Genomic DNA, 22,616 nt, shown 5'->3' with positions numbered 1-22,616 from the left:
GAGGTCAACTCCTCCTCTGGCAGAGTCAGGCTCCTGTAAAGAGCAGGTTCGGGACGAGGGGTCCGGAGTGGCAGAGAGGCTTTCCCTCCTCGGGCCTGCAAGCGTGCTGTGGGGGGCGGCGGGGGGAGCTTGTGTCAGCCCGCGCTCTGGGCCCCCCACACACGCCCCCGCCAAAGCTCCACGCGCCGTCGCCCAGGGCACCGTGGGCTCCGAGGCTTAAAGCCCCCAGCCCCCCAGCAGGTGCGCTCTGGGGAGAGCCACCCTCCAGTGAGTGCCTGCGCCCCTTGGCAGAGAGCCCCCACTTCCGTTCCACCCGCCCAGCCATGTGGTGCAGAAGTGACCTGGAGCCTGTCGGTCCGTGTGAGCGCGCGGGGGGCCGCGGACACGGGTGCCCGGCCAGCTCCGACGGAGCGTGCCGATGGGCAGCGTGGGGCGCTCCGGGCTGCAGTGGCTCTTAGGTCTCCCGGAGCCACGACGGGGCTTTTAAAGGCGGTGTCCTGTACGTCGGATCTTTCAGCTGAAAGTGGCCAGAGTAGCGGGCAGTTCCCAGGGCGGCCGTCGGAAGTCTGGTCACAGTGGCAAAGCCAGCACCACGGCCCGCAGAGCGGTGAGCAGCACTCGCACCAGCAGTCCGGTCAGGCCGAAGTGTTCCAGGTAAATCGAGCCAGCACAGCCTTCTCGTAGGTACCGGCGCCTTCTCTCTGCTTCCTTTCCCCTCGCTCTCTGCTGCAGCCCCAGCTGTCCTGTAGGGATACGGGTTCTGGCCCAGCCAGGGGAGAGGGGCCAGGAGCCGAGGCCTCAGCTGTCCTCCCTGCTTGAGGACACCTGTGCCCCCCTGTAGCTGTCCATTGTTGGAGACCCTCCCGGCCATCCCTCGTGATGGGCAGCCTGACCTAGCTGTGCAGCTGGAGGGGACCCCGTGACAGCCCAGCAGGGCAGTGCTTGGGCCCCTCGGGGTTTCCCCGGCCCCACCTTCAGACAGAAGTTTCCATTGGAAGAAGGTTCCAGATGGAGGCATGAGCCTGTTGACTCCCCCTGAGCCGAGCGCTGGGCCGGTCGCACCAGGCCCGTGTGAGGGAGAAGCACCTCCCACAAGGGCCAAGGCACCCCCCCCACCTCATCCCCGTCCCCGTCATGCCCACAGCTCCGGGTCTGCCTTGCCAAGCAAGGACGGGCAGGAGGCACATGGAGGGAGGGATTGGAGACCTCCCAGCTGGTAACCCCCACCTTCCCCAGGGAGGGTCCGCTCTCCTTGTCCCCGGCACCTTTCCCACCTGGCCCAGCAGCCTTCGCAGGCAGAGGTCTAGAACCAGATGTCCCTCTCGGTCTCCAGAGGGGCAGTCTTCTGACCTCCTTCCTCCGTCCTTCTGCCCCGCAGCCGTGTGTAAGGCACAATTCCCCAACCTGATTTTTCATGGTCACGAAGCTAAAAAGAATTCTTGGTCAGATAAGCTTGTGAAACACTGGCTAAGCAAATTATTCAGTTTCTTGCCTGCAGGGTTTATCAGAACCTTATTATACTAATAAGCACTGAGGATTTTTAGGAGGTAGACAGACTATGCCATTTCCCAAACTCCCTTGTCCACAGAATTCTTTTCCCCCAGAGTATCTCATGGGCCAAGAATCTGACAGAACACACTTCGAGAAATTTGCCGTTGGAATATTGCTATTCCCATTTTCTGGATGGGCAGTCTGAGGCCCGCAGAACCTGAAGGGCTTGCTAAAAGTGAAGCCTTTTGGTTGGCCCTGCCCTCAGAATGCACACAGCCTTTCTTGTGCTCAACCCGGCACCAAGTTTCTCTTGCATTTTGAGCATCGACCATGGGTCCCTGGCTTGGTGCCCGGCTAGATGTACCGCACCGGTGGGGGTCTTGTCCACCCTGTGTCCTGGCTCAGCCTCACACAGACAGAGCTTATGTCCTGAGGTTGTGTTGACCTGCTGGGATGCCACTTCCCAGGGCAGAGCAGCTTCCCGGCTCTGGACATTTGAGGACCCCTGAGATTGTCCCCCAAGACCTGCAGCCTGTCCCCGGGCTGCCTCCAAGGGGGATGAGCATGAGGGGGCGTGGCAGGCTGGGCTCCTGGGGCGTGCGGGTGCCCAGGAGGATGAGCTGACGCCCCCACGGCTTTGTTTTCTGCCCCCCCCCCCCCCCCCCGCAGGACATGCTGCCCATGCCCGGAGATCCGACCCAGGGGACCGGCAACTATAACATCGAAGACTTCGCGGACCTGGGCATGTTCCCGCCGTTTTCTGAGTAGCGGCAGGCAGATTGCGGCCGGCGCTGGGCAGCGCCCCCCACGCGGGCGGGGCCCCCCCACACCCTGCTTGCCCCGCCCGCCCAGCCGCGGGACCCCCCCAGCAGAAGGCCTCTCACCGCCATGTTCCCCCCAGCACAGCATCGCTCAGCCTGCAGCCAGGGCTGCCCGGCCACCCACCAGGAGCCCTGGTGGATACTGGGGGGCCACTGTATTTATTGTACTCTTATCTGTGTGTGCTCGGGAGGTGAGCCCGTCGGTCCTGGAGGTCTGGTTGTGAATAATCTCTTAGCAGACAGTGTCCACCTATAAAACGTCCGGTCCCAGTCCCAAGCGCCCAGGCCTGCCCAGGACACGGGAACGGGTTTCTTCTTGCCGTCGACATCTGTGGATGGGTGGGGCTCGGGTGCTGGAAGGGAGGCGAGCCGGCTGCATGGCCTTTGTTCTCCAAGCTGGGACCCAGGGGTGGACCCCGCTCCCCCGTCCCCAGCTCAGCCAAGTCTGTGTGTGCGTCCATCCGTCCATCACGCTGTGGGATGTGTGTACTCTGTGCAGTGTGACGTGAATCCCTGTCCTGATGGGTGTGCTGTGCCCCCCTGTGTCGTGTGGCCAGAGTGAGCGTCCAGAATCCAGGGGCCCCCGCGTGCAGCCCCCACCCCCAGCGCAGCGCACCCCAGCTGGAGGGAGCTTGGCCCAGGGCCTGGGCGCCGGGCTGGGCGGAGCAGGCTGACGTTTCATAGTGTCTCCAGGAGTCGTGGCTGGGAACCTGCTTGCCTTCACGGGTCAGCTCCCAGGTCCAGGCGCCCCTCTGAGAGGAAGCGGCCCCCTCATCTTCCAGGAGGCCCCCGAGGGAGCACTGGCCCTTCCTGGTTACGCACAGGTGTCTCCCCCCTGGGTCCCAGCCAGCACCTGCCAAGGGCACACCTTGAGGTCACAGAGCCCGAGGCCCTTCTGCAGAGGACTGGACGGGAAGGCAGGACGTCCAGGCCTCGGCGGCCACGTTACACTCAGCAGCTCTGGAGCCGGTTCAGGTGTGGACCTGTGCATGGAGACAGGAGTTCAGAAACATCTCCCACCAGGCCGCCTGGCCTTCCTTCTGCAGCCGCCAGGGGCCGAGTGCGGGTCTGTGAGGCAGAAGGCTGGGCTTCCCGTTCTGATTCTGGTACCAGGGCCTTGAATTCCTCAGGTGGTCTCAAGACGGGAGGAAGAGCTGTCTTCTAGAAGCTTCTACCTGGCCGAGCCCATGGTCCCTGGCTTGCTGTGTTTCCCTCTATTCAGTGACCTCGCGCGCCCCCCCCCCCCCAGGCCGCATGCCCTGAGGCAGGCTCTCAGCCTCTCGTCTCTGTTTTCCTGACAGCCAGGCTTCCGTTTGGCCTCACCACCCATGGGCTCCCTGCCTCCCGTGTGGGAGGGACGCTACACTCGCGGCCGGGCAGGTGGAGGAGCCCTCCCCCAGGACAGCCCTGCATCTCTCCCGGTGTCTCTCAGGCAGACCTCCTCAGGCACCCGGCTCGGAAACAACCCGTGTCCCCCCAGCCCCCAGGGTTGCGGAGGGCCAGCCGAGTGCGGAGGGTTCTGAGCTGCCTGAGTGCAGAGTGAGCCCAGCGGGCAGGGAGGAGCCGGTGGGGGCGGGGGGTTGCATGGACCTCTGCACACTCTGCATTAAACGCCGGCCCCCGTGTGGGGTCCAGAGGGGACCCCTGTGCCCTCTCTTGCTTGGAGAGCTCCACCTAACAAAACTCCAAAGTTGTTTGGTAGCACCCCAGTGGCCAGTAGTCCGCTTTGTGTGCTCCCAGTTCCTAGACTCTAAATTCACACAGACCGAACAGTTCCTAGAGCGGCTTTTAATCCTTTGCATATAGCCGTGATTGAGTCCCGGGTTCAGGCGCACCCGAGGTCGTTTTGCCCTCAGGACCCTCTTCGCTTCAGGGGACGTGGTGGGCCCGACAGTGCCAGAGCCAGAGGGGGCTCCCCCGTGTGGGCCCTTGGGGTCACCTCCTCCTCCGCAGCCTGAGCCTACCCCAAGCAGGGGGCACGATCCTCCCCCAAGCAGGGGGCACGATCCTCATTTCCAAGAAAGGCACAGAAATCACTTTCAGATCCAAGAATGATTTCTCCGTGAAACAGAAATGGACTTTTTGTGGCCTTTCACCTGTGAGTTTGGAAGTTTGGGGGCTTTCATGTTTGTTTTTTCCTTGTTTCCTGGAGAGAACTGGGGATTTCCTTAGATGTGCCCATCAGGTTGACGCTGTGACCCGGGGCTGCACTGGACACCGAGGGGATGCGGACCAGGGGAACGAGCCTTGCAGCCACTTCTGTCTTTCGGGGTGCAGACCACTCAAGGCTCGGTCCTGGAAGGCGGGGACCGTCGGTGACTGAGGCCGGGCGTGATGGGGGGAGTACAGTGACTCGGGCGGCCCGGCCCCCTTCCTTCTGGCTCTGTCCCAGGAGCCTCGACAGGGAAGCCCATGGCAGTCCGATCGGCCTGCAGGAGCCCTCTGTCCCCTAGACTCCCCGTCTTACTCCTTGGCTTGATTGTGATTCTTGGAAGCCATTCCGTGGCCAGTAAGAAAACAGACAGGACTGGAAGGGTCTCTGACCCAAGAGATCCACCCCCCCACCCCCCCGCCCAAGGAATCTTGCAACAGACCGGAATGAGAGTTAAAACCACAGAGGGTCTCACCCCAGTTTGGAGGAGCATGTCCCGTGCCAGGCGTGCACAGCCAGGAGGGGACTGTGTGTGGACCCTGCTGTTGGCACGACCTCCAGCCAGGCCCAGCCCAGACTCCCCTCCCAGCTCGGCCGGGACGCACTCCCTCGCTCACACCCCCTCTCCTTGGGCCCGGCGGGCCGGCCTTCCGCAGAACAGGCCGGAGCCGCGGTGGCCTGAGCCTTGGGGGAGGACACAAGGCAGCCATTTTGAGGCTCACACAAGACTTGGCTAGTGACGGCTGTGGCCAAGGAGGTTCTAGAACATTCTACCTATGTGTCCCCCACCCCCCACGAGGTTTGTTTTTAGCTGTGGTTTCAGGGAGTCATCACAAACAGCCGCGTTCTCCTCTGCTTCCCAATACATTGAACCCGCCCCCTTTGCTGTTTCACAAATACCCTGCAGAGAGTGGGAACGTGCTGATAGTTGATGGAACTGCCATCAGGGAGCTTGGACCTCTCAGCCAGTAAAGAAACCATGTCTCCCTCCAGATTAGCCACACCTGACCGTGACCTCCCATCCACATCTGCCAGCCTTAGCCAGGGGATGGGACAGGCCCCGGGGAAATGAGTGGTGGCCTCAACCTTGTACATCAGCCCTTAGGAGCAGCTGAGCTCTGCTGGGACCGTGACCTCCGCTCACCTGGGCCTACCTGTTCCCTGCCAGTTACGACCTGTCACCTAGGCAGACCAATCAAAGCGCTAGTGAGTCACGAGTCCGGGCACAAGTGGTCTTGGTTGTAGCGGAAACTGAGTCTGGTCGTTACTTGCCAGGGGCCCGTTCCCTCCTCCGTCCACCAAATCCTTGTGTGGTGTGTGCTAAGGGGGCCACTCCCCCTTTCCCCCCGACTGCAAGCGTCTGGGACGACCTGGAGAGGCGCCCTGCCGTGGTGCCGGCAGCCGTTCACGGAGCGAGGTGCCTGGGTCTTGTGGCCAGAGCTGGTTTTGTGGTCCAACAACCAGCCAAAGCCTGTGTGGGGGCACCGACCGGGAAGGGAGAGGCTGGGCCAGACGCGGGGCGACTGGCTCCCCAGGACAGCCTCGTTCTTCGGGGGTGACGGGCTTCCGTGGACAATGTAAGCATCTCATTTCCCTTGTAGCCTTTCTTCGTACGGCCGTGAGCTGTGCTGTGGATAAGTCATCATTTGTATTTCTTGAATGTTCTCTATGACTAACAGTTATTGAGTTGGTTGTGTATATGTGTAACTAATGTAACTGCCTTTTAAAATTTCATTACAATAAAAATGACTTTGCCCTGAACAGTGAACAGCGCAGGCCAGCTTCGTGATTGAGCGGTTCAGGGGACCTTCTCTTGGACTTTGGGATATATCTGGGATCACATCTCTTCCTAAGGGCTGGGTTATATCTCTCAATGCTGGCCAAGAGCGGAGAGTCCCTGGGTGCTAAAGAGGGACCCTTCCGGGGGTCCAGCTGCATAGGAGAGGAAGGTGCTTGCCCCAGTCTATCAGGCAAAGCTCTCTAGAAGGCTCTCTGCGTGCTGTATTTGTGAATCATGACAAACCGGGGCTATGTGGTTATGAGTCCCAGTTTATAGATTATGAAACTGGACTCGAGAAGTTAAGTGACTTATCTAAGAACTGACAGGAAGGAACTGGCAGAACCAGGATTTGATCTCAAATCCTCACTCCAAACCCTTTATCGTCTTCTTCAAACACTCTTTTTAGGGGCGCCTGGGGGGCTCAGTCGGTTAAGCGTCTGCCTTCGGCTCAGGTCATGATCCCAGGGTCCTGGGATCGAGCCCCGCATCGGGCTCCCTGCTCCTGCCTCTGCCACTCCCCCTGCTTGTGTTCCCTCTCTCGCTGTGTCTCTCTGTCAAATAAATAAAATCTTAAAAAAAAAAAAAAAAAAGTCTTTTTATTTCTTTTTAAAATTCTCCCGAACGTTAGTATTTTAATATGCCCAAGCCTCTAGTAAATACTTACAAATGCTAACCATTCTCTGTTGAGAGATGATTATTTGGAGTCTAGCAACACGGCAGGCTGAAATAATTTAAACACTTTTCCATCAAACATCTGGTGTCCTTGTTTTTTTTACAGCTTTATTGAGCTATTATTGATATAAAATAAACTGCACATAGTTAAAGCATACATGGGAGAAATTTTTATGACCTTGAGTTAGGCATAGATTTCTTGGATACTCCACCTAAAGCATGATCTATAAAAGAATAAAATTACAGATTGAACTTCATAAAAAAAAATTCAAAACTTTGCTTTTCAAGGACACTGTTGGCAGGATGAAAAGATCCACCATCGACTGGGAGAAAACATTTGTGAGCCATGTATCTGGCAAAGGACTTGTATCCAAAATATGTAAAGAACGCTTACAACTCAATAAACAAGTCAGAACAAAAGAGGCAAAAAATTTGAACAGACACTTCACCAAAGAAGACACAAAGTGGGAAATAAACACATGAAAACATGGTTGGGATCGTCAGCCATCAGGGAAATGCACATTCTAATTCCACTAGCCATTAGAATGTTTTAACGTTTATTTTTTTTTTTTAAGATTTTATTTATTTATCGGAGACAGAGAGACAGAGGCAGGCAGAGGGAGAAGCAGGCTTCCCGCGGAGCAGGGAGCCCGATGTGGGACTCGATCCCAGGACCCTGGGATCATGACCTGAGCCGAAGGCAGACGCTTAAGGGACTGAGCCACCCAGGCGTCCTAGAATGTTTTAACATTTAAACAAGGCTGATACAGCAAGTCTTGTCCAGCATGGGAGCGCCTAGACACCCCCACCGTCCCTTTGCATAACAGGCAGCTTCTTAGAAAGTAAGCACGCAATGTACCATAAGACCTAGTCTTTCCACATCTAGGTATTGATTTGCCCAGCGGAAATGAAAACTTGTTTCCCCACAAAGACTTCAATGGGAATGTTGTAACCACCAAGAGCCAGAAACAACCTAAATGTCCATCGGAAGGTGAGTGGGCAAATGGTGGTATATCCACACAATGAACAGTACTCAGCAATGGAAGGGAACAAGGACAAAGTGTGGATGCAGGCAATGGTTAGAGCTCAAAAACCTCATGCCGAGCAAAAGAAGCCGGGCACAGAGGCACGACATGACTCCACATATACGAAGTTCCAGGTAAGAACTAGCCCATCAGCAGCTCCGTGGTTCTGGGGCTGGAGGGGAGGAGAACGGAAGAGCGGATGGGAAGGTTCTAGATTTGATGGGTGGGCACAAAGGTGTGTATGCAAATATGACAGAACTCCTCAAACTCTTCACTGAAGATGGGTCCTTTAAGTTCTAGTATGTCTAAGTTCTATCCTAATTAAGTTGATAGAGAAACAATTGCAGGAGAGTTTTTTTTGTGCGATTTGACAAGGTAAGCCAAAATTTCCTATGGAACTAAAGAGAAATCATAGCCACTACATTTAATTGAATGAGATATTTAAAGAAGAGAAGGAGGAAAAGAAAGAAGAGAAAAACGGAGCATTCAGCCTTCTAGACACGTGCAAGCTTTGTGATGAGAGGCGTGGATCTAGAACGCTAGCTCGGGAATACAGCAAAGAACCTAGGAAGACACACACGGTCGGAAGGGAGATTGTCCTCTGGGGGAGCCAGCATCACAAGTCCGGGGACCCGGTGGGCTACCAGTCAATGGTGGCAAATGGCAAGCAAAGAAGACATTTGATCCTTCTCTTACCCAAGATACAAAATACAGTACACAAAAAATACACTCCACAGAGGAGAAAATATCTGAATGTTAAAAAGCGATGCATGTAAAACATGTAGGGAAAAAAACAAACAAACTAGGAAACTGTATTTATGGAATCAAATCCGGAAAGGATTTCTCACACCAGGCGTGAAGACCACAAACCCTACAGTAAAATACTGATGTGTTTGAACTCACTGAAAAATACCTTAAAAATATGTAAAGAGACAACTGATAAGCTGGTAGGAAATATTTGCAATTTATATTGTATATGCCCAACAAAGTGGTATTGGCACAGAGTATTCAAAACATATGAAGGATTCATTAAAACCAGTGAGAAAGGGCGCCTGGGTGGCTTCAGTTGGTTCGGTAACTGCCTTCGGCTCAGGTCATGATCCTGGAGTCCTGGGATCGAGTCCCACATCGGGCTCCCTGCTCAGTGGGGAGTCTGCTTCTCCCTCTGACCCTCCCCCCTCTCATGTGCTCTCTCTCTCTCTCTCTCTCTCTCATTCTCGCTTTCTCAAATAAATAAATAAATAAAATCTTAAAAAAAAAAACAATGAGAAAAATACAACTTAACAGATACACGGCGAAAGCGTTCGAACTGTCAGTTCGTAAAACTCAAATGGCATTAAACACAGCAGGAGGGGCTGGACCTCCCTAGTAATGCAGGGAAATGCAAAACTGAAACAAGATAACGATGTCCTTGGATTCCCTGAGTCTGATAAACACAGTTGTTAGTGAGGATATGGGGAAACAGGGACCCTTGCTGATGGGAAGCGGGCCAGATGCTCTGGAGAGTTCGGTAACATCCCTGCAGGTCAGGGATGTACAGGACCCCTGACTCAGCGACCCCAACTCCAAGCCCTGTCCTAGGAAGCCTTCTGCATGAGCACAAGAGGACAGTGAAAAGATGTGTCGTGCCGTGTGTAGCAGTGAAAAGTGAGAAACATCTAACCATCCCTCGGCAGAGACAGGAATAAACCCATTTAGTCACACAAAGGAATACAAGGCAGCCCATAAGGGGGTCTTGTTGCAGCAATCAAAAATTCTAAAACTAGGGTACTGAATTTAACATACTGTTCATATTTTTATAGCTCAGGGCAATCACCTATATGGTTAAGTGTTAGGTAAGTTGTTAGAGTTTGGAAAAAATTCTCATGGACCGACCGATAGAGTCCAACTCTGGTAGAGAGGCGAAGAGATGTGTGACTGTTAAGGTTTGTGTGGGCTGAGTTTCTTCAGATTAAGAAAGGAGAGAGAGGGGTCTGTGGATCGAAAGTAAAGGGAAGAATTCGGGGCAAAATGTCCAACAGCTGGTCTCATCTTGGCGCTGAGCAGAGAGGAGTATGTTACCCTTCTCTCAAGGTTTGCTGTGTTCTGGAAATATTTAATAATTGCACATAAATCAGCAAGTGAGAAAGCAGCTATTGAATCTCACCAAGGAGTCAGGGAAACGCAAATTGAAGTAACAATGAGACAACATTTCTCGCCTCCCGCCCCCCGCCCCATGGATTGCCAAAAGCACAGAAGATACTCACACCCATCAGGGATGCACGTGCAAGAATTTTCTGACATACTTTTAGTAGAAATACACATTTTCACAACTTACTTTGAGTGACGATATCTTTTCATTGAAAATAAACATGTCTTGGACCCAGCCATCTCCATTCTAGATGTGCCTCCCGGCGAGATAAGAGTCTTGAAGTTATGCAGGTGTGGGGTGCGCGAGCGCGCACGGCCACAGTGTTCCGCGGCGGGAGAAGAAGTGTGGATTGAGGCAAAGCCCACTAATCGAGGAATGAATGAATACATTGGAAAACGTCCTTTCATTAAATGTTATATAGCATCACCTCCGTGTGCGAACAAATACAAAGCAATCCCACTTCAGGCCTGATAGTTGTGAGCCTGTTTCTCGCCCAAACTCTCTCCAGCGTGTCCTCAGGCCACCTGCTAGGCAGGGGGCAGGGGCTCCACCGGGAAGACATGCTCCCCCCACTCCAGTGGAAACCTCGTTCCTGGGAGAGAGGCAAGCAGACAGACTATGACATTCCAGAATGTGCGAAGGGTTTGGGTATAGAGGACCCCCATCCCGCACCAACACGCGTGGGGAGGAGGAGCGGGGGAGGGGCCGAATAGCAGGGAAGGGTGTGCTGAGCTTGGCTTAACCGACAGGTCCCAGCTGGGGCCCGTCAGCAACACAGCCTTCCCCCTGGGAGCCCAGCTTGGGGGTTTCAGGACGACACTTAACGGTTTCCCGTCTCCAAGCCCAAGTCCCTTACAAATCCCGAGGTAGGTATGCCGCCCCTCTGCTGGACACCGGCTGGAAAGGACTGGAACGCCGCCCGCCTCTGGTTACAGCCCAGCTCCTGGTTCTTCCCACGGAGTTCACGGCTTTCCCGAGGAGTCACGCGTGCGTGCGGAAAGCGGGAAGGCGGCGGGGGGCTGGCGAGGGGGAGAAACCAGCACGGCACGCGGCGGTTCGCCAGGGGGAGAGAAGTTCTCCTCCCCGAGGCTCCTCGGAGCAGAAACCACGTCCACTCCTGGGTCTCGTGGAACTTCCGCGCCCTGCACGGCCGCCGAGTTCTCCCTGTGGCCACGGAGCCACGGCTCGCCCCCCCCCACCCCCTCCCCCGCAGGCTGGGCAGCCCCGCAACGGTCCCGATCACAGTGAGCTCGCCACGGCGGGAGCGGGGGCAGGGGGAGGCTTGGTGGGGGCCTCTGGAGGGGGGTCGGCCTCCGCTTGGGGGGGCGGTGGCTCCGCACCACGGGCAGGAGGGAGGGCGGCCGAGAGCCGGGCGAGAGACAGCTGGTGGCCCCCCGGCTGAGCCCCGGGCGGATGGCCCGTCTGGGGACCCATGTGAACCAGGACCGCGGGGCACGAGGGCCTCCCCTCTGGGGACCGTGTGAGCGTGGCCCCGTTTGTCGCAGGAAACGTCCAGGGAACTGTTTTCCCTCCGTGGGCGTGAGGCAGGGAGGCCGTGTGAGGGAGGCTGGTGTTTGACCGAAGGCGGCCCCAGGAGGGACGTCCAGGGAAGGATGGGACACCTGGGCGTGACAAAGACAAGCCCACGGTGCTTGGGCCAGGCGGCCGAGGAGAGGGCACACCTGGGACAGAAAACCCGAAGGCTAGAAGCAATGGGGGAAAGGCAGGTCAGGCTGTGTGGCCCCGGGGGCCCAGAAGGGGAACGCTGGTCCCCAGTGCATCCCTGGACCCAGGAACCCGGGCCCCAGGAGGGCCTGAGCACAGGACCCAGGCCGGGGTTGGGAGAGCACAGCCCCTCCGAGGAGACCACGGACGGCCAGTGGGCGGACGAGCCGCTTGGGGGACCCTGCTGCCTGCTCCCCCTCACTCCAGCCCTCTTTGCCTTCCCTCTCGGGCACGGGAACCCCGTCTCTGTGGAAGGACTGTCCTCAGCTCCTGGGCCCCCCGCTCCGCCAACGTACAGGGCCAGGGGCACATGGGATCATCTGTCTGACTGAGAGCTGCCCCTTAGCAAGGACCCGTTGGTGCAGGGGAGTCACAAAGCCCCGCTCCCCCGCTCCCCTGCTGCCTGCTGAGGAGCCTCCACACTGGGTGCTCGAGCACCCCTGGGAGACTGAGATGTACTTACCTTCTGCAGAAACCCTATTTGCTGGGGACGGGGGCCTGCCCCCTCTTCATTTCCCACCCCACTTCCTGGGGGGAGGTGTCTCCCTTCCCTGGCGGTCAAGCTCTGCTGTCCCAAGTCTCCATGAGCAGAGTCCCCTGCAGCCCCGACGGCTCCGGGGAGCACCCCTTAGCTAGAACCCTTGCGCGAGAACATGCCTCTTAGATTCTGCTTCCGAAGAACCCAACCTCCTACACGGAACGTGGACGAAGAATTAACATGTGACCACCTCATCGTTCTAGCAGAAAAAAAGAAATGTAAAGAAGATGTCTTTTAAAGAGCTAGACATACAAAGGATTGAGCCTTTACTTGTCAATAAAAACATGAATATTTTTGGTAATGTTTGGTCCCATAGATGGGACAGGACTTCGTCCTGAGAGATACGTGCTCTCGCCAGGGCCTGGGAGAGGCGCTCCCCCCCGTTTACCTGGGACTTTCCCAGTGGCAGCCATGGAAGTCCCACATCCTGAAAACAGAGTAAACAAGGACATCAGGTCACCCACCTGGGACCCCAACGTTTTCTGGCAGTGACGACAGTGCCCCTCAAGAGGAAGGAAGACACCGACGTTTTGCAATGGATTTTGCAAGGCCGCCGATGGCTGGAGCTGGACAGGATCTTGGTGGGCCGGAGAGCAGCATTCTTAGGTAACGGAAGGGGAAAGGGAGTCCAGAAGTTCGCTTGACTCTTGCTTTGTTCCTCAGAAGCTTGAGCAACAGAGGAATGCTCCTCTCGGCCCTGACGGTCTCGATGAATGAGGCCACGCATCAGACCCACACAGATCCCACAAGAGCGGGGGGGCGGGGATCTTCTTTACTTTTCAAGTAGGCTCCAGCCCAGCCTGGAGCCCAGTGCAGGGCCCGAACCCACAAGCCAGAGATCAAGAGTTGGACGCCTCACCAACTGAGTCCCCCGGGTGCCCCAAAGCGGGGGGATTTTCTATGCCACCAGCAACTAACCAGACCTGCAGAGACAGCCCCTTCCCCTCTGACCGGGTCAACGGTGCGTGTCCTGCCCGAGAGCGCCGGAAAGGGGACGGCAGAGAAGGCGACTTGGCCCGTTGAGGGAAGCCTGGAGTCTTCGAGGCTGGGCTTTCCGCGGAGAGCAGCTTTCCGCCCTGAGGAAACCGGCACAAGATCCCTGTGGTCTCGCCGGTCCTCTGGGGAGACCCTGAGGGGAAGGAGGGGCAGACCCCGGAGCCCGTCCCAGGGCAGGAGAGGGGGAAGAGGCCTGTGGCCAGGGGTCCCACGCAGGGGCCACGTCCGAGTCAGCCAGGGTGTTCCTTTCCCCCCTGGGGGCCACCCTGACAAGTTAGCACAAACTGGGTGGCTTCAAACAACAGCAAAATATTCTCATGATTCTGGACACCACGTTCTGAAATCAAGGTGTCGGCGGGGCGGGTTCCTTCTGGAGACTGTGAAGGAGCATCTGAGCCGTGCCTCTTCCAAGGTCTTGGTGGCTGCCGAGAAGCCTCGGTACCCCTCCGCGCGGGTCAGCATGCCCCCCGGTCTCTGCCTGCGTGTCCGCAAGACCTTCTTCCTGAGTCCCTGTGTCTCAAGTCACCCCCCCTCCTTTCTCGTACGAGGGCCCTCTCGCCGGTCTAGGGCCCACCCTAAATCCAGGATGATCTCATTTCAGGATCCTTCACCTCATGACGCCTGCAAAGACCCTGTTTCCACATAAGGTCACTTTCCCATGTACCGGGGGTGAGGACAGGGACCTATTTCGGGGAACACAACTCAACCCACACCGCACAGTGAGTGTGAGGGACAGTCTCAGGTGCTGGGTCTTCTGCAAAGATATGCAGAAATCCAGACTGTCCCAGAAGCGTGGCGGACCCAAACGGAATACCCCAGAATGCAAGGAATTGCCGCTGACACCCCTGCTGCTGGGGTGGGGACCTAGGGAAGTACACGTCGGTTGCGGAAGACGCCCTCGGATGAGCAGAGACAGCAGGTGCACGAGGTGGGAACACAGAGCGACGGCAGGCCTGGGAGAGGCGAGGCAGGCCGCAGCAGGGCGGCCGGGCGTCCCCCCCTGCCAGAGCGTGAGGTTCAAGGACAGTGGGCCTGGGCCTCTCGGGCCCTCGAGAAACAGTAACGGGTGGCGACTTACCTCCCTTCTCTGAGATCCTCCCTTCGGGTTTCTGTCTACACCGTCCGCACCAGCATGACCCCAGTGCGGAAGACACATCACCATGGGAGGCTGGGAGGCTGGGGTCTGCGACCTCCACCCCCAGGGAGCAGCTCCGTGGAGAGTGGTTTTCAGGGGGCCGAGGTCCAGCTGCACTCCTTTTTGGGGTCAGAACGTGGCTGGTTGGGAAACGAGACGTGGAAGGAGAGACAGTCTCCTCCGGGAAGGTGGCCTGCAGCTCTGTGCCTCGTGGGGCAGGGGGAGGAGACGGGGAAGGGCAGGAACTGGGGCTCCGTCCGGAAAGTGGGGCGGTGGGGGGGGGACCTGGCAGGATGGGGGCAAAGGTCACCGATCCCTCAAAGCAGCCTTGCCAGCAGGCTGCACGCAGAGGGGAGAGCGGGGCTTCTCCTGCAGGAAACCCCTGCAGCAGGGAGAGAAATGAAGCCTCACAGTTTGAGACTTAGGAGGTTCAGTGACAAAGGTTTGGGGTTTTGTTCCTTTTCGCTTTAAACTAAAACATATCACGTTCTTACCTCTTTCTGGAGTCTATTTCTCGAGGACAAGATTATGCTCCAGAAACACCCTAGAATGGACAAATCCCCCGGGATGGGGAACCGGTAAGTTCATCTCCGCATCTCCTCCTTCTAACACAACGTCAGGAAAAGTGATCAAAGCATGTTTGCAGATGTGATCAAAGTGATCAAAGATGTTTGCTGAATCTGACCAAGTGCTCAAAGGGCCATGTTGGATCTGCCCATCGGGCGCCGGCGCCCTCCACCCGGACGCATCTTCTTGGCCAAGGGAATCTCGCTGGAACCTCTCACCGAGAGCACGAGCCCTGGACGGAGCTGACCTTCATTTCCAACGACAACTTTGACTTTCTTGGGCATCATTCATTCAAAAGGGTGGAGCAAGTCCCAGAGAACATTCCCAGTGGACCCTGGAGACTTGCTCCATGGGGAGTATTTCTGTGGGGAGCGCATGGGAGGGCCTGGATCTCCCCATGCGTGTACCGGTCTCCCGGAGTCTGGGGAGATACTTAGCCCTGGCTGGTCCAGGGGACCGCAAGTGCAGGAGCAGTGGGGAAAGGCAGGGCACGACCGGGCAGGACCGCACAGACACTGAGCGATCTACGTGGTAGAGAGGGTTGGTACTTCCTTCTTGCAGGTGGGCCTGTCTGGTTTGTGCTGAGATCCGAAGACCAGGAGAAGGGAGGATCAGGGCTCCTGGAGGAAGTGCAACAGTGAAGCTGGCTGAGCCCAGAAAGAGGGGAGTCGCTCAGATCTCAGAGATGGAGGCCCCTGTGCCCCGTCCAGCTCAGAGGGCGCGGGGGAAAGCCAGGCCTCACTGCAACACCAAGTCTGAGGCTCCGAGTGCCCACTAAGAGGAGGGGTGAGTGTGATTCGGGAGAAGAAAGTCATTTGGGGGCAGAGTGTGATGGGGGCCGGGGGGGCGGTCCATGTAGGAACGCCCCACATGTGCTGTGCATCTGCATTTCTCCAGAACAGAGACCTCCTGTGAAGGCAGTTCCTGAATGAAAAGTGTATTTCCAGCCCAACAGGATGAAGATGCACATGTTCCTGAGCGTCAGAGGAAAAGCCCATGCTGGCCCCATGGAGGGAGGGCCTGGCTTCCCGCACAGGCAAGAAGCTGCGCTGGGGACAGCAACTGCCCAGAGCACCGAGTTAGGGAGCAGGGAGCCCCGAGTTAGGGAGCAGGGAGCCCCGAGTTAGGGAGCACGGGGCACTGAGTTAGGGAGCATGGAGCACTGAGTTAGGGAGCAGGGAGCACTGAGTTAGGGAGCACGGGGCACTGAGTTAGGGAGCACGGGGCACTGAGTTAGGGAGCACGGAGCACTGAGTTAGGGAGCACGGAGCACTGAGTTAGGGAGCCTGGCCCACGAGTTAGGAGCTGGGGAGCACTACCTTTTCTGAATAGGTGTGTCACTCAAGATGTCTTCCTCCTTCCTGTTCATTAAGAAAAACAAAAACATGGGTTGGAGTGTGTTTTGAGGAGGGTTATTCTGGAAAGAGGGAGACGGTTACATATCATTTACTAAAATGTCTAGTGACGCACATTGCATTATTTTTAAAGATTCTATTTTTACGTAATCTCTGCCCCCAAGGGGGCGCTTGAACCCAGAGCCCCCTGATCACAAGTCACATGCTCTTCCGACTGAGCCAGTCTGGTGCCCCCACACTGTATTTTTTGAGATAAAATTCACGTACTGTAAAATTCACCATGTTAAATTGTACAATTCAGTGGTTTTAGTCCATAAACAAGTTTGTGCAAGCATCAGCATATCCATTCCAGACCATTTCATCATCCCACAAAGCAACCCGCGCCCGTCAGCATCAGCCCCACTTCCCCGGTCCCCTCACGCCTCCCTGACTGCAGGATGGGTCTGTTCTGGACGCGGCGCCGAGAGGGAGCCAGGCTGCGAGTGGCCTCTCGCGTCTCACTCCTGTCGCTGAGCTGCTCTCAAGCCTCACCCCTGCCGGAGCTTCTCAGTATTTCAGCCCTTTTATTGCCAAATAATATTCCCTTGTACAAAGACAGCACTTTTTATTTACCTGTCCATCCACTGGTGGCCATTTGGAGTTGTTTCCATATTTTGAATATTACAGGTAATACTGCGCCGAGCATTCGCTCACGGTTTGGTCTGGACGAACAGGAAGGGTGGGGTGGCTGGGTCACATGCTAAGGCCACGTTTTCCTTTCTGGGGAGCCGCCCCCCTCGGTTCCCACGAGCAGCGCCCGAGTCTCCGCTGCTCCTCAGAACTTGCCCATCTTTGTGTTTCTCGCCACCCTTGTGGGCGTCAAGAGTTATCTTGCTGTGGGTTTTATTTGCGTCGACTGGATGGCTCATGATGTTAAATGTCTTCTCACGTATTTGATGTCTGTTTGTCCACCTGCTTTGGAGAAATGTCTATCCAGATACTTCGCCCGTTTTTAAATCGGATTATTTGTCTTTGTTACAGTTGAGCTGTTGCGTGTTATGTGTTCTAGCACGGAGTCCCTCGTTAGGTGGGTGCTTTACAGCTTCTTTCTTTCACTCTGCAGTTCTCACCTTCTTTATGGCGTGTCCTCTGAGGCACCAAGGTTTCTGGTTTTGATGAAGTCCGATTTACTTTTTGTTGTTGTTGTTTGTGCTTTTGGTGTAATATCGAAGAAACTGGTGTCTAATCCGGAGTCACAGAGACTGACACTTACGTTTGCTTGTAAGGCTTGAATCGCTTCTGTCCTTCACTTAGGTTTTTGGCCCATTTTGAGTTAGTTCTTGTGTCTGAGGTGGTGGCCCCAATGTGTCCCTTTGCACGTCGCCATCCAGCTGCCCCCGCGCGGTGTGTTATAGACACCACGCTCCTCTCAACAGACGTTGCATTTAACCTGCTGATCAGTTCAGAGGTTTACTATCTTAACAGCATTAGCCCTGACGAGCCACAAACACGAACTCCATTCATTTATTTAGGCTTTTAATTCTTTCAACAAGGTTTTGGTTTTCAAGTATACGAGTCATATGCTTCTCTTGTTCAATTTATTCCTGAGTGGCTTTTGATCATGTAAATGGAATTGTCTTCTTAATTTCATTGTCCGAACGCCCGTTGCTGGTGCAAACACAGCCGATGTGCCCTGATCATGAGCCATGAGGCCTCAGTGAGCTCACTGATAGGCTCTAGTGGTCTTTTTCTCTTTTGCAGCACCTTGGGATTTCCTATATATCAGATCATGTTACCTGCGAATAGACATAGTTTCACTTCGGCTTTTCAGTCTGGATGGCTCTTGCTGTATTCTCTACCTCCTCAGCCAAGCAGAACCTCTGGCTCAGGGTTGCATGGCCGCAGTGAGAGCCGATGGCCTTGGCTTGTTCCTGACCTGAAGGGAAAAGCCTTCAGTCTGTCACCACTCAGTGTGATGTGCTTTTTGCAAATGACCCTTATCTGATTGAGGCATTTCCCTCCCATTCCTAGTTTGGTGCGTGTTTCTGTGATCAAAGGGTGTTGGATTTTGTGAAGTGTTTTTTTCTGCATTGATTGCATTTGTTAAGATGATTGTGTGGTTTTCGTCCTTCGTTCTACGAATATGGCGTGTATCCGTGATGGAGGACCTTTGCTTCCGCGGGGCCCAGTCCTCCATGAATACCCTCCCTATTATTTCTCATCTCAGACATTGTGGTTTTCACCTAGAAGTTCAAGTGGGGCTTTTTTGTATCTTCCGCATTTCTAGTGAACATCATCTTGGGGCTACCTCCCTGCCCATATTAACTATATGATAAAAACAGGTTTGATGTTCTTTTCTGCTAATTTTATCATCTGTATCCTTATCTGCATCTGTTTCTGTCGACTGAAATGTCTGCTCATCATGGATCATATTTCCCTGTTTCTTCAAAGGCCTGGTAAGTTTTGATTGGATGACCAACATAAACTTCACCTTCGTGGATGCCGGATCGTTTTCTATTCTTACACATACTCCGCGGTTTTGTTTTGGTACACAGCAAAATTCCAGAGACAGGTTGAGTCTTTCTCATCTTGCTTTTAAGCTGTATTAGGAGGGATAGATCATTTTTCCCCTTTCATGGGATGGTACCCTCCAAGCCCCCCTCCCCCCCCCGATGCCCCCGGATTGTGACGCTCCCCGATCCAGCTGTGGATGCAGGAGCTAATCCCAGACCTGTAGGTACACCAGAAGCAACGCTCTCTGCTCCTCTCTGATTGCTCTTTCCCTGACCTTAAATCGTTCCCTCCCTGGTTACTCTCACTGAGGAGGCCTCACAGCTGAAGACTCAAGGAAGCGTCTCTAAAGAGTCCGTATCAGAATGGCGGCCTGCAAGGTACCTGCACGCGCGTCCCCTGCTGTCTCCTTGCTGACACTTTGCTCGCAAACACCAGCCTCCTTGGCTTCCCTGAACTCCAAGCTCTTTTTCTTCAATCCGGAGGCTCCAGATGCTGCCCAGATTCCCTCTCTCTGTGCGGCATTCTAGAAGAAACTCAGGCCCTGACCTGGGGATTTAACCTCAGCTAACCTCATAGCTTTGGCTCCCCTCAGGCATCTCTGGTTCCTGTTAACCTGAGGACCAGGTAAATAGCCACTGTTTTATGCATTTTCTCTGTGTTACCTGATTCAGGGAGGAGCATAAACCGCGCCCCTGTTTCTCCACTTCGGCTAGAAGCAGACGCCTCACTTTTCTGAGTCGGGCTGATATCTACTCTGAAATTCTGAACCTGGCCTCGGCCTCCGACTACGAGGCCCCATCTCCTCCTGCCCCCGTCTGAGCCCCAGACTCTGCCAATCTGTGGGTCTCCTTGCACCTGCAAATCCCGCTGTGCGGGCATTGGGAACTGCCAGCTGCTGGGAGGAACCGACAGCTGTTCAAACCATTTCTCCCTGGCTACGTCCTTCTACTGTTGCTCTGTTGTTCCCGCGGGGCTGGCCTGGCTCAAGCTGGCCGCAGCAGGGGAGATGGAAGCCAGCAGAGATCTTCTCGGATCCTTCCCCTACAGAGTGCGGTTGCAAGCAGTTTCTTTCATTTCCGTGTTTGTTTCATTCGCCCTACTTTGGGCCGAGGGTAGCGTTCTAAGCTCCGTGAGGTCAGGGATCTTGCTTTGCTCCTTGATACATCCCGAGAGCCGAGGATATTACCCAGGCACACGGGGGATACACAGTATTTGCTGAATTACTTGTTTCTGCATTTCCCTCTCTCGTCTGCCAGAAACACTGCAGTTTTTTCTTCCTGTTTGATACAAAGGACTGTATTGTTCTAGGTCGCAGCCCGCCTCCCTGTCCTTAGGGTTAGAATTCCCATGCATTCCGCCTAACGGCCGCCTAACGGCCGCCTAACGGCCGCCTAACGGCACAAAGGCCTGCAGAAGAAGGAAAACATCGGGGCGCCTGGGTGGCTCAGACGGTTGGGCGTCTGCCTTCGGCTCAGGTCATGGTCCCAGGGTCCTGGGACCGAGCCCCGCATCGGGCTCCCTGCTCGGCGGGAAGCCTGCTTCTCCCTCTCCCTCTGCCTGCTTCTTCCCCTGCTTGTGCTCTCTCTCTCAGTCAAAAATAAATACAATCTTAAAAAAAAAAAAAAGAATCAATTTAAAAAAAGAAGAAGAAGAAGGAAAACATCTAGATTGCTAAACGAGAAAAGACAGGAGCTGGTAAATCAGAGCTATTCCCCACCCTACTTTAGGCCCTGTGCTCGCTGCGACAGACGGACTTCTTTGATGTAGAGTATGTCCAAGTTAAAAGCTAAGCCTCTCCTATTAACAATATGGGGCCTTCAGCCATGAGAGAGTTAGCTAACTTAACACTGGGATGAGATATTGGTGTGGCTAAAATGAACCAGGGTGACGGCACCGAGTGCCGGAGGGGTGTGAAGATGGGTCACCCAGACGTTGCCCGTGGGAACAGGAAACGGTTTGGCCACTCAGAGGTCATTCGGTGGGTCCTTTCAAAACTACATGGAGCAGATGTAGACTTATTTTTTCACCCAAGAATTTGTAAATGAATGTCTGTAACAGCTTTATTCATAAGTAAAGTGTTCTTCAATGGATAAAAACAAACAGAAAAAAAACCCCAAACCCCTCTGTTACCTCCAGACCATAGAATACTACTCAGCCACAAGAGGGAACAAGGTGTTGATTCACGTGAGGACTTGGCTGATCCTCAGGGAAGTCGCGCTGAGCGAAAGGACACCTGCTGCTTGATTCTAGCTGCTGTTCAGAGAGTATCAGTCCAGGGGCCGGGGATGGGCCAGCGGTTGCGGGGCTTGGGGGGGGGGCTCGCTGTGGAAGGCAACAAGGGCCAGGCTCTTGGTACAGCTGGCTCCCCCCACCCCCCCACCCCCCACCCCCCCACACTCACACACCCACTCACATGCACACTCACACACTCACGCTCTCACACTCACACTCACTCACACACACACGCTCACAAGAGTGTGTCCAGAACTGGTGAAATCCTGGGAAGCTCTGGGCCACCCAGGGTCCCTCTCTCGGTTCCAAGGCCAGCCTGTGGCTATAACAACAATCAGATGTGAGGAGGCGCCGCGGAGAGAGGAGGAAGCCTCTGACCTCCCTGCACATTTCTTTGCAACTCCTGCGAATCTGTAATTCTTTCAAAATAGAAAGTTGGTTTTTAAATGGGGCTTCGGTACAGCGTAACCGCAGTGTATTTATCAATTACAAAATACTTTGTATTTTGTAGCCTCTCGCTCTGCCCTTTGTGCCTTCCCGCCGTGCTTACGTGAACTTGCTCACGACACTCAGGAGGGCGTCAGTTTTTGTAGCGGACACGTGGTAAGGAAGTGGCACCAGCTACGCCCAATGACACCGCTATCAGGTGATATCTGGCCTGGAAAGTGTGCACTGGCTTTGGAGTTTAGGAGTCACTGGGGACCCAGCAAGTCAAAGTCCAGTGGGGAAGCAGAGGCAGGGGTCGGGTGCCCCTTCCATGAGGACTAGCCCCTGGAGGCTATCCAGAGCAGGATGCAGACACCGGGGAGGACATACGAGCTTGGTTGTCAGCCTGGGATCACGGGCAACACCTAGATTTCATAGACAAGGCTCCACACGCCACCCGAACAGCAAGTTGGCCTGATGGCTCCAGGGGCTGGGCGGAGCCTGCAGGTGGATGTGACCGTGATGGGGGGTGAGAGCTGGGGGTGAGGCTGGGCAGGCCTGACGGACGCCTCCTCACACACAAGCACCTGCCCGAGGATGCACAAGGCTCGCCGCACAAACCCACAAGGATCCTAACTCACATACTCCTGCATATGCTGCACCTGGCCTCAAAGAAGGGCATTATACAACTGTCTTAAGAATAAAAAATGGGACCTACATGGGCTGTTCTTCCTCCGCTAAGTGGTCATTATCGATCTCAGTGATATAGCGCCGGTCCCACAGGGCCTAGAAAAGACCATTGCAGGTTTCTGACTGCCATTTAGTGAGAGGTCATGAGCCATACAGACCTATGTGCACGCCCCGCATCCATTCATCCAGGACCTAGGAATTTATTATTCAATAGAAGGAAAAGCTAAATCCACAAAATTCTTCATTTCGGTTCCATTTATGTTATAAGGTAACGATTTAATACCAGCAACAAATATTCCACTGCCTTTACCCCCACCTTCTCTACCCCCCTCTCCACTCGGGTAGCAGGAAGAGCCTCTGTTTATCCTGCTAGTAAGTGCCTCAGAA

At 55.0% G+C, this 22,616-nt stretch overlaps 1 protein-coding gene across 9 annotated transcripts in view; it reads left to right on the top strand.

Moving 5' to 3' along the window:
* The window catches only part of ARNT2 (aryl hydrocarbon receptor nuclear translocator 2), a 193,190-nt gene extending 188,897 nt beyond the window's left edge, over positions 1-4,293 (top strand). For 8 of the 9 annotated variants that reach the window (XM_035727987.1, XM_035727983.1, XM_035727981.1 and 5 more), the window contains 2 exons: positions 518-654; positions 2,161-4,293. In XM_035727987.1, the coding sequence (XP_035583880.1) occupies positions 518-654; positions 2,161-2,259 (236 nt within the window). In that variant the 3' untranslated portion in view covers positions 2,260-4,293. Of the gene's footprint in view, positions 1-517; positions 685-2,160 lie in introns of all 9 variants that reach the window. The other variant, XM_027570451.2, reaches the window with a different exon arrangement.
* The last annotated feature ends 18,323 nt before the right edge of the window (positions 4,294-22,616 follow it).

This window comes from Zalophus californianus, chromosome 6 (assembly GCF_009762305.2).
Source record: "Zalophus californianus isolate mZalCal1 chromosome 6, mZalCal1.pri.v2, whole genome shotgun sequence".
Lineage (NCBI taxonomy): Eukaryota > Metazoa > Chordata > Mammalia > Carnivora > Otariidae > Zalophus > Zalophus californianus.
The sequence above is the reverse complement of the archived record's forward strand: the minus strand, read 5'-3'. Positions and strand labels throughout refer to the sequence as shown.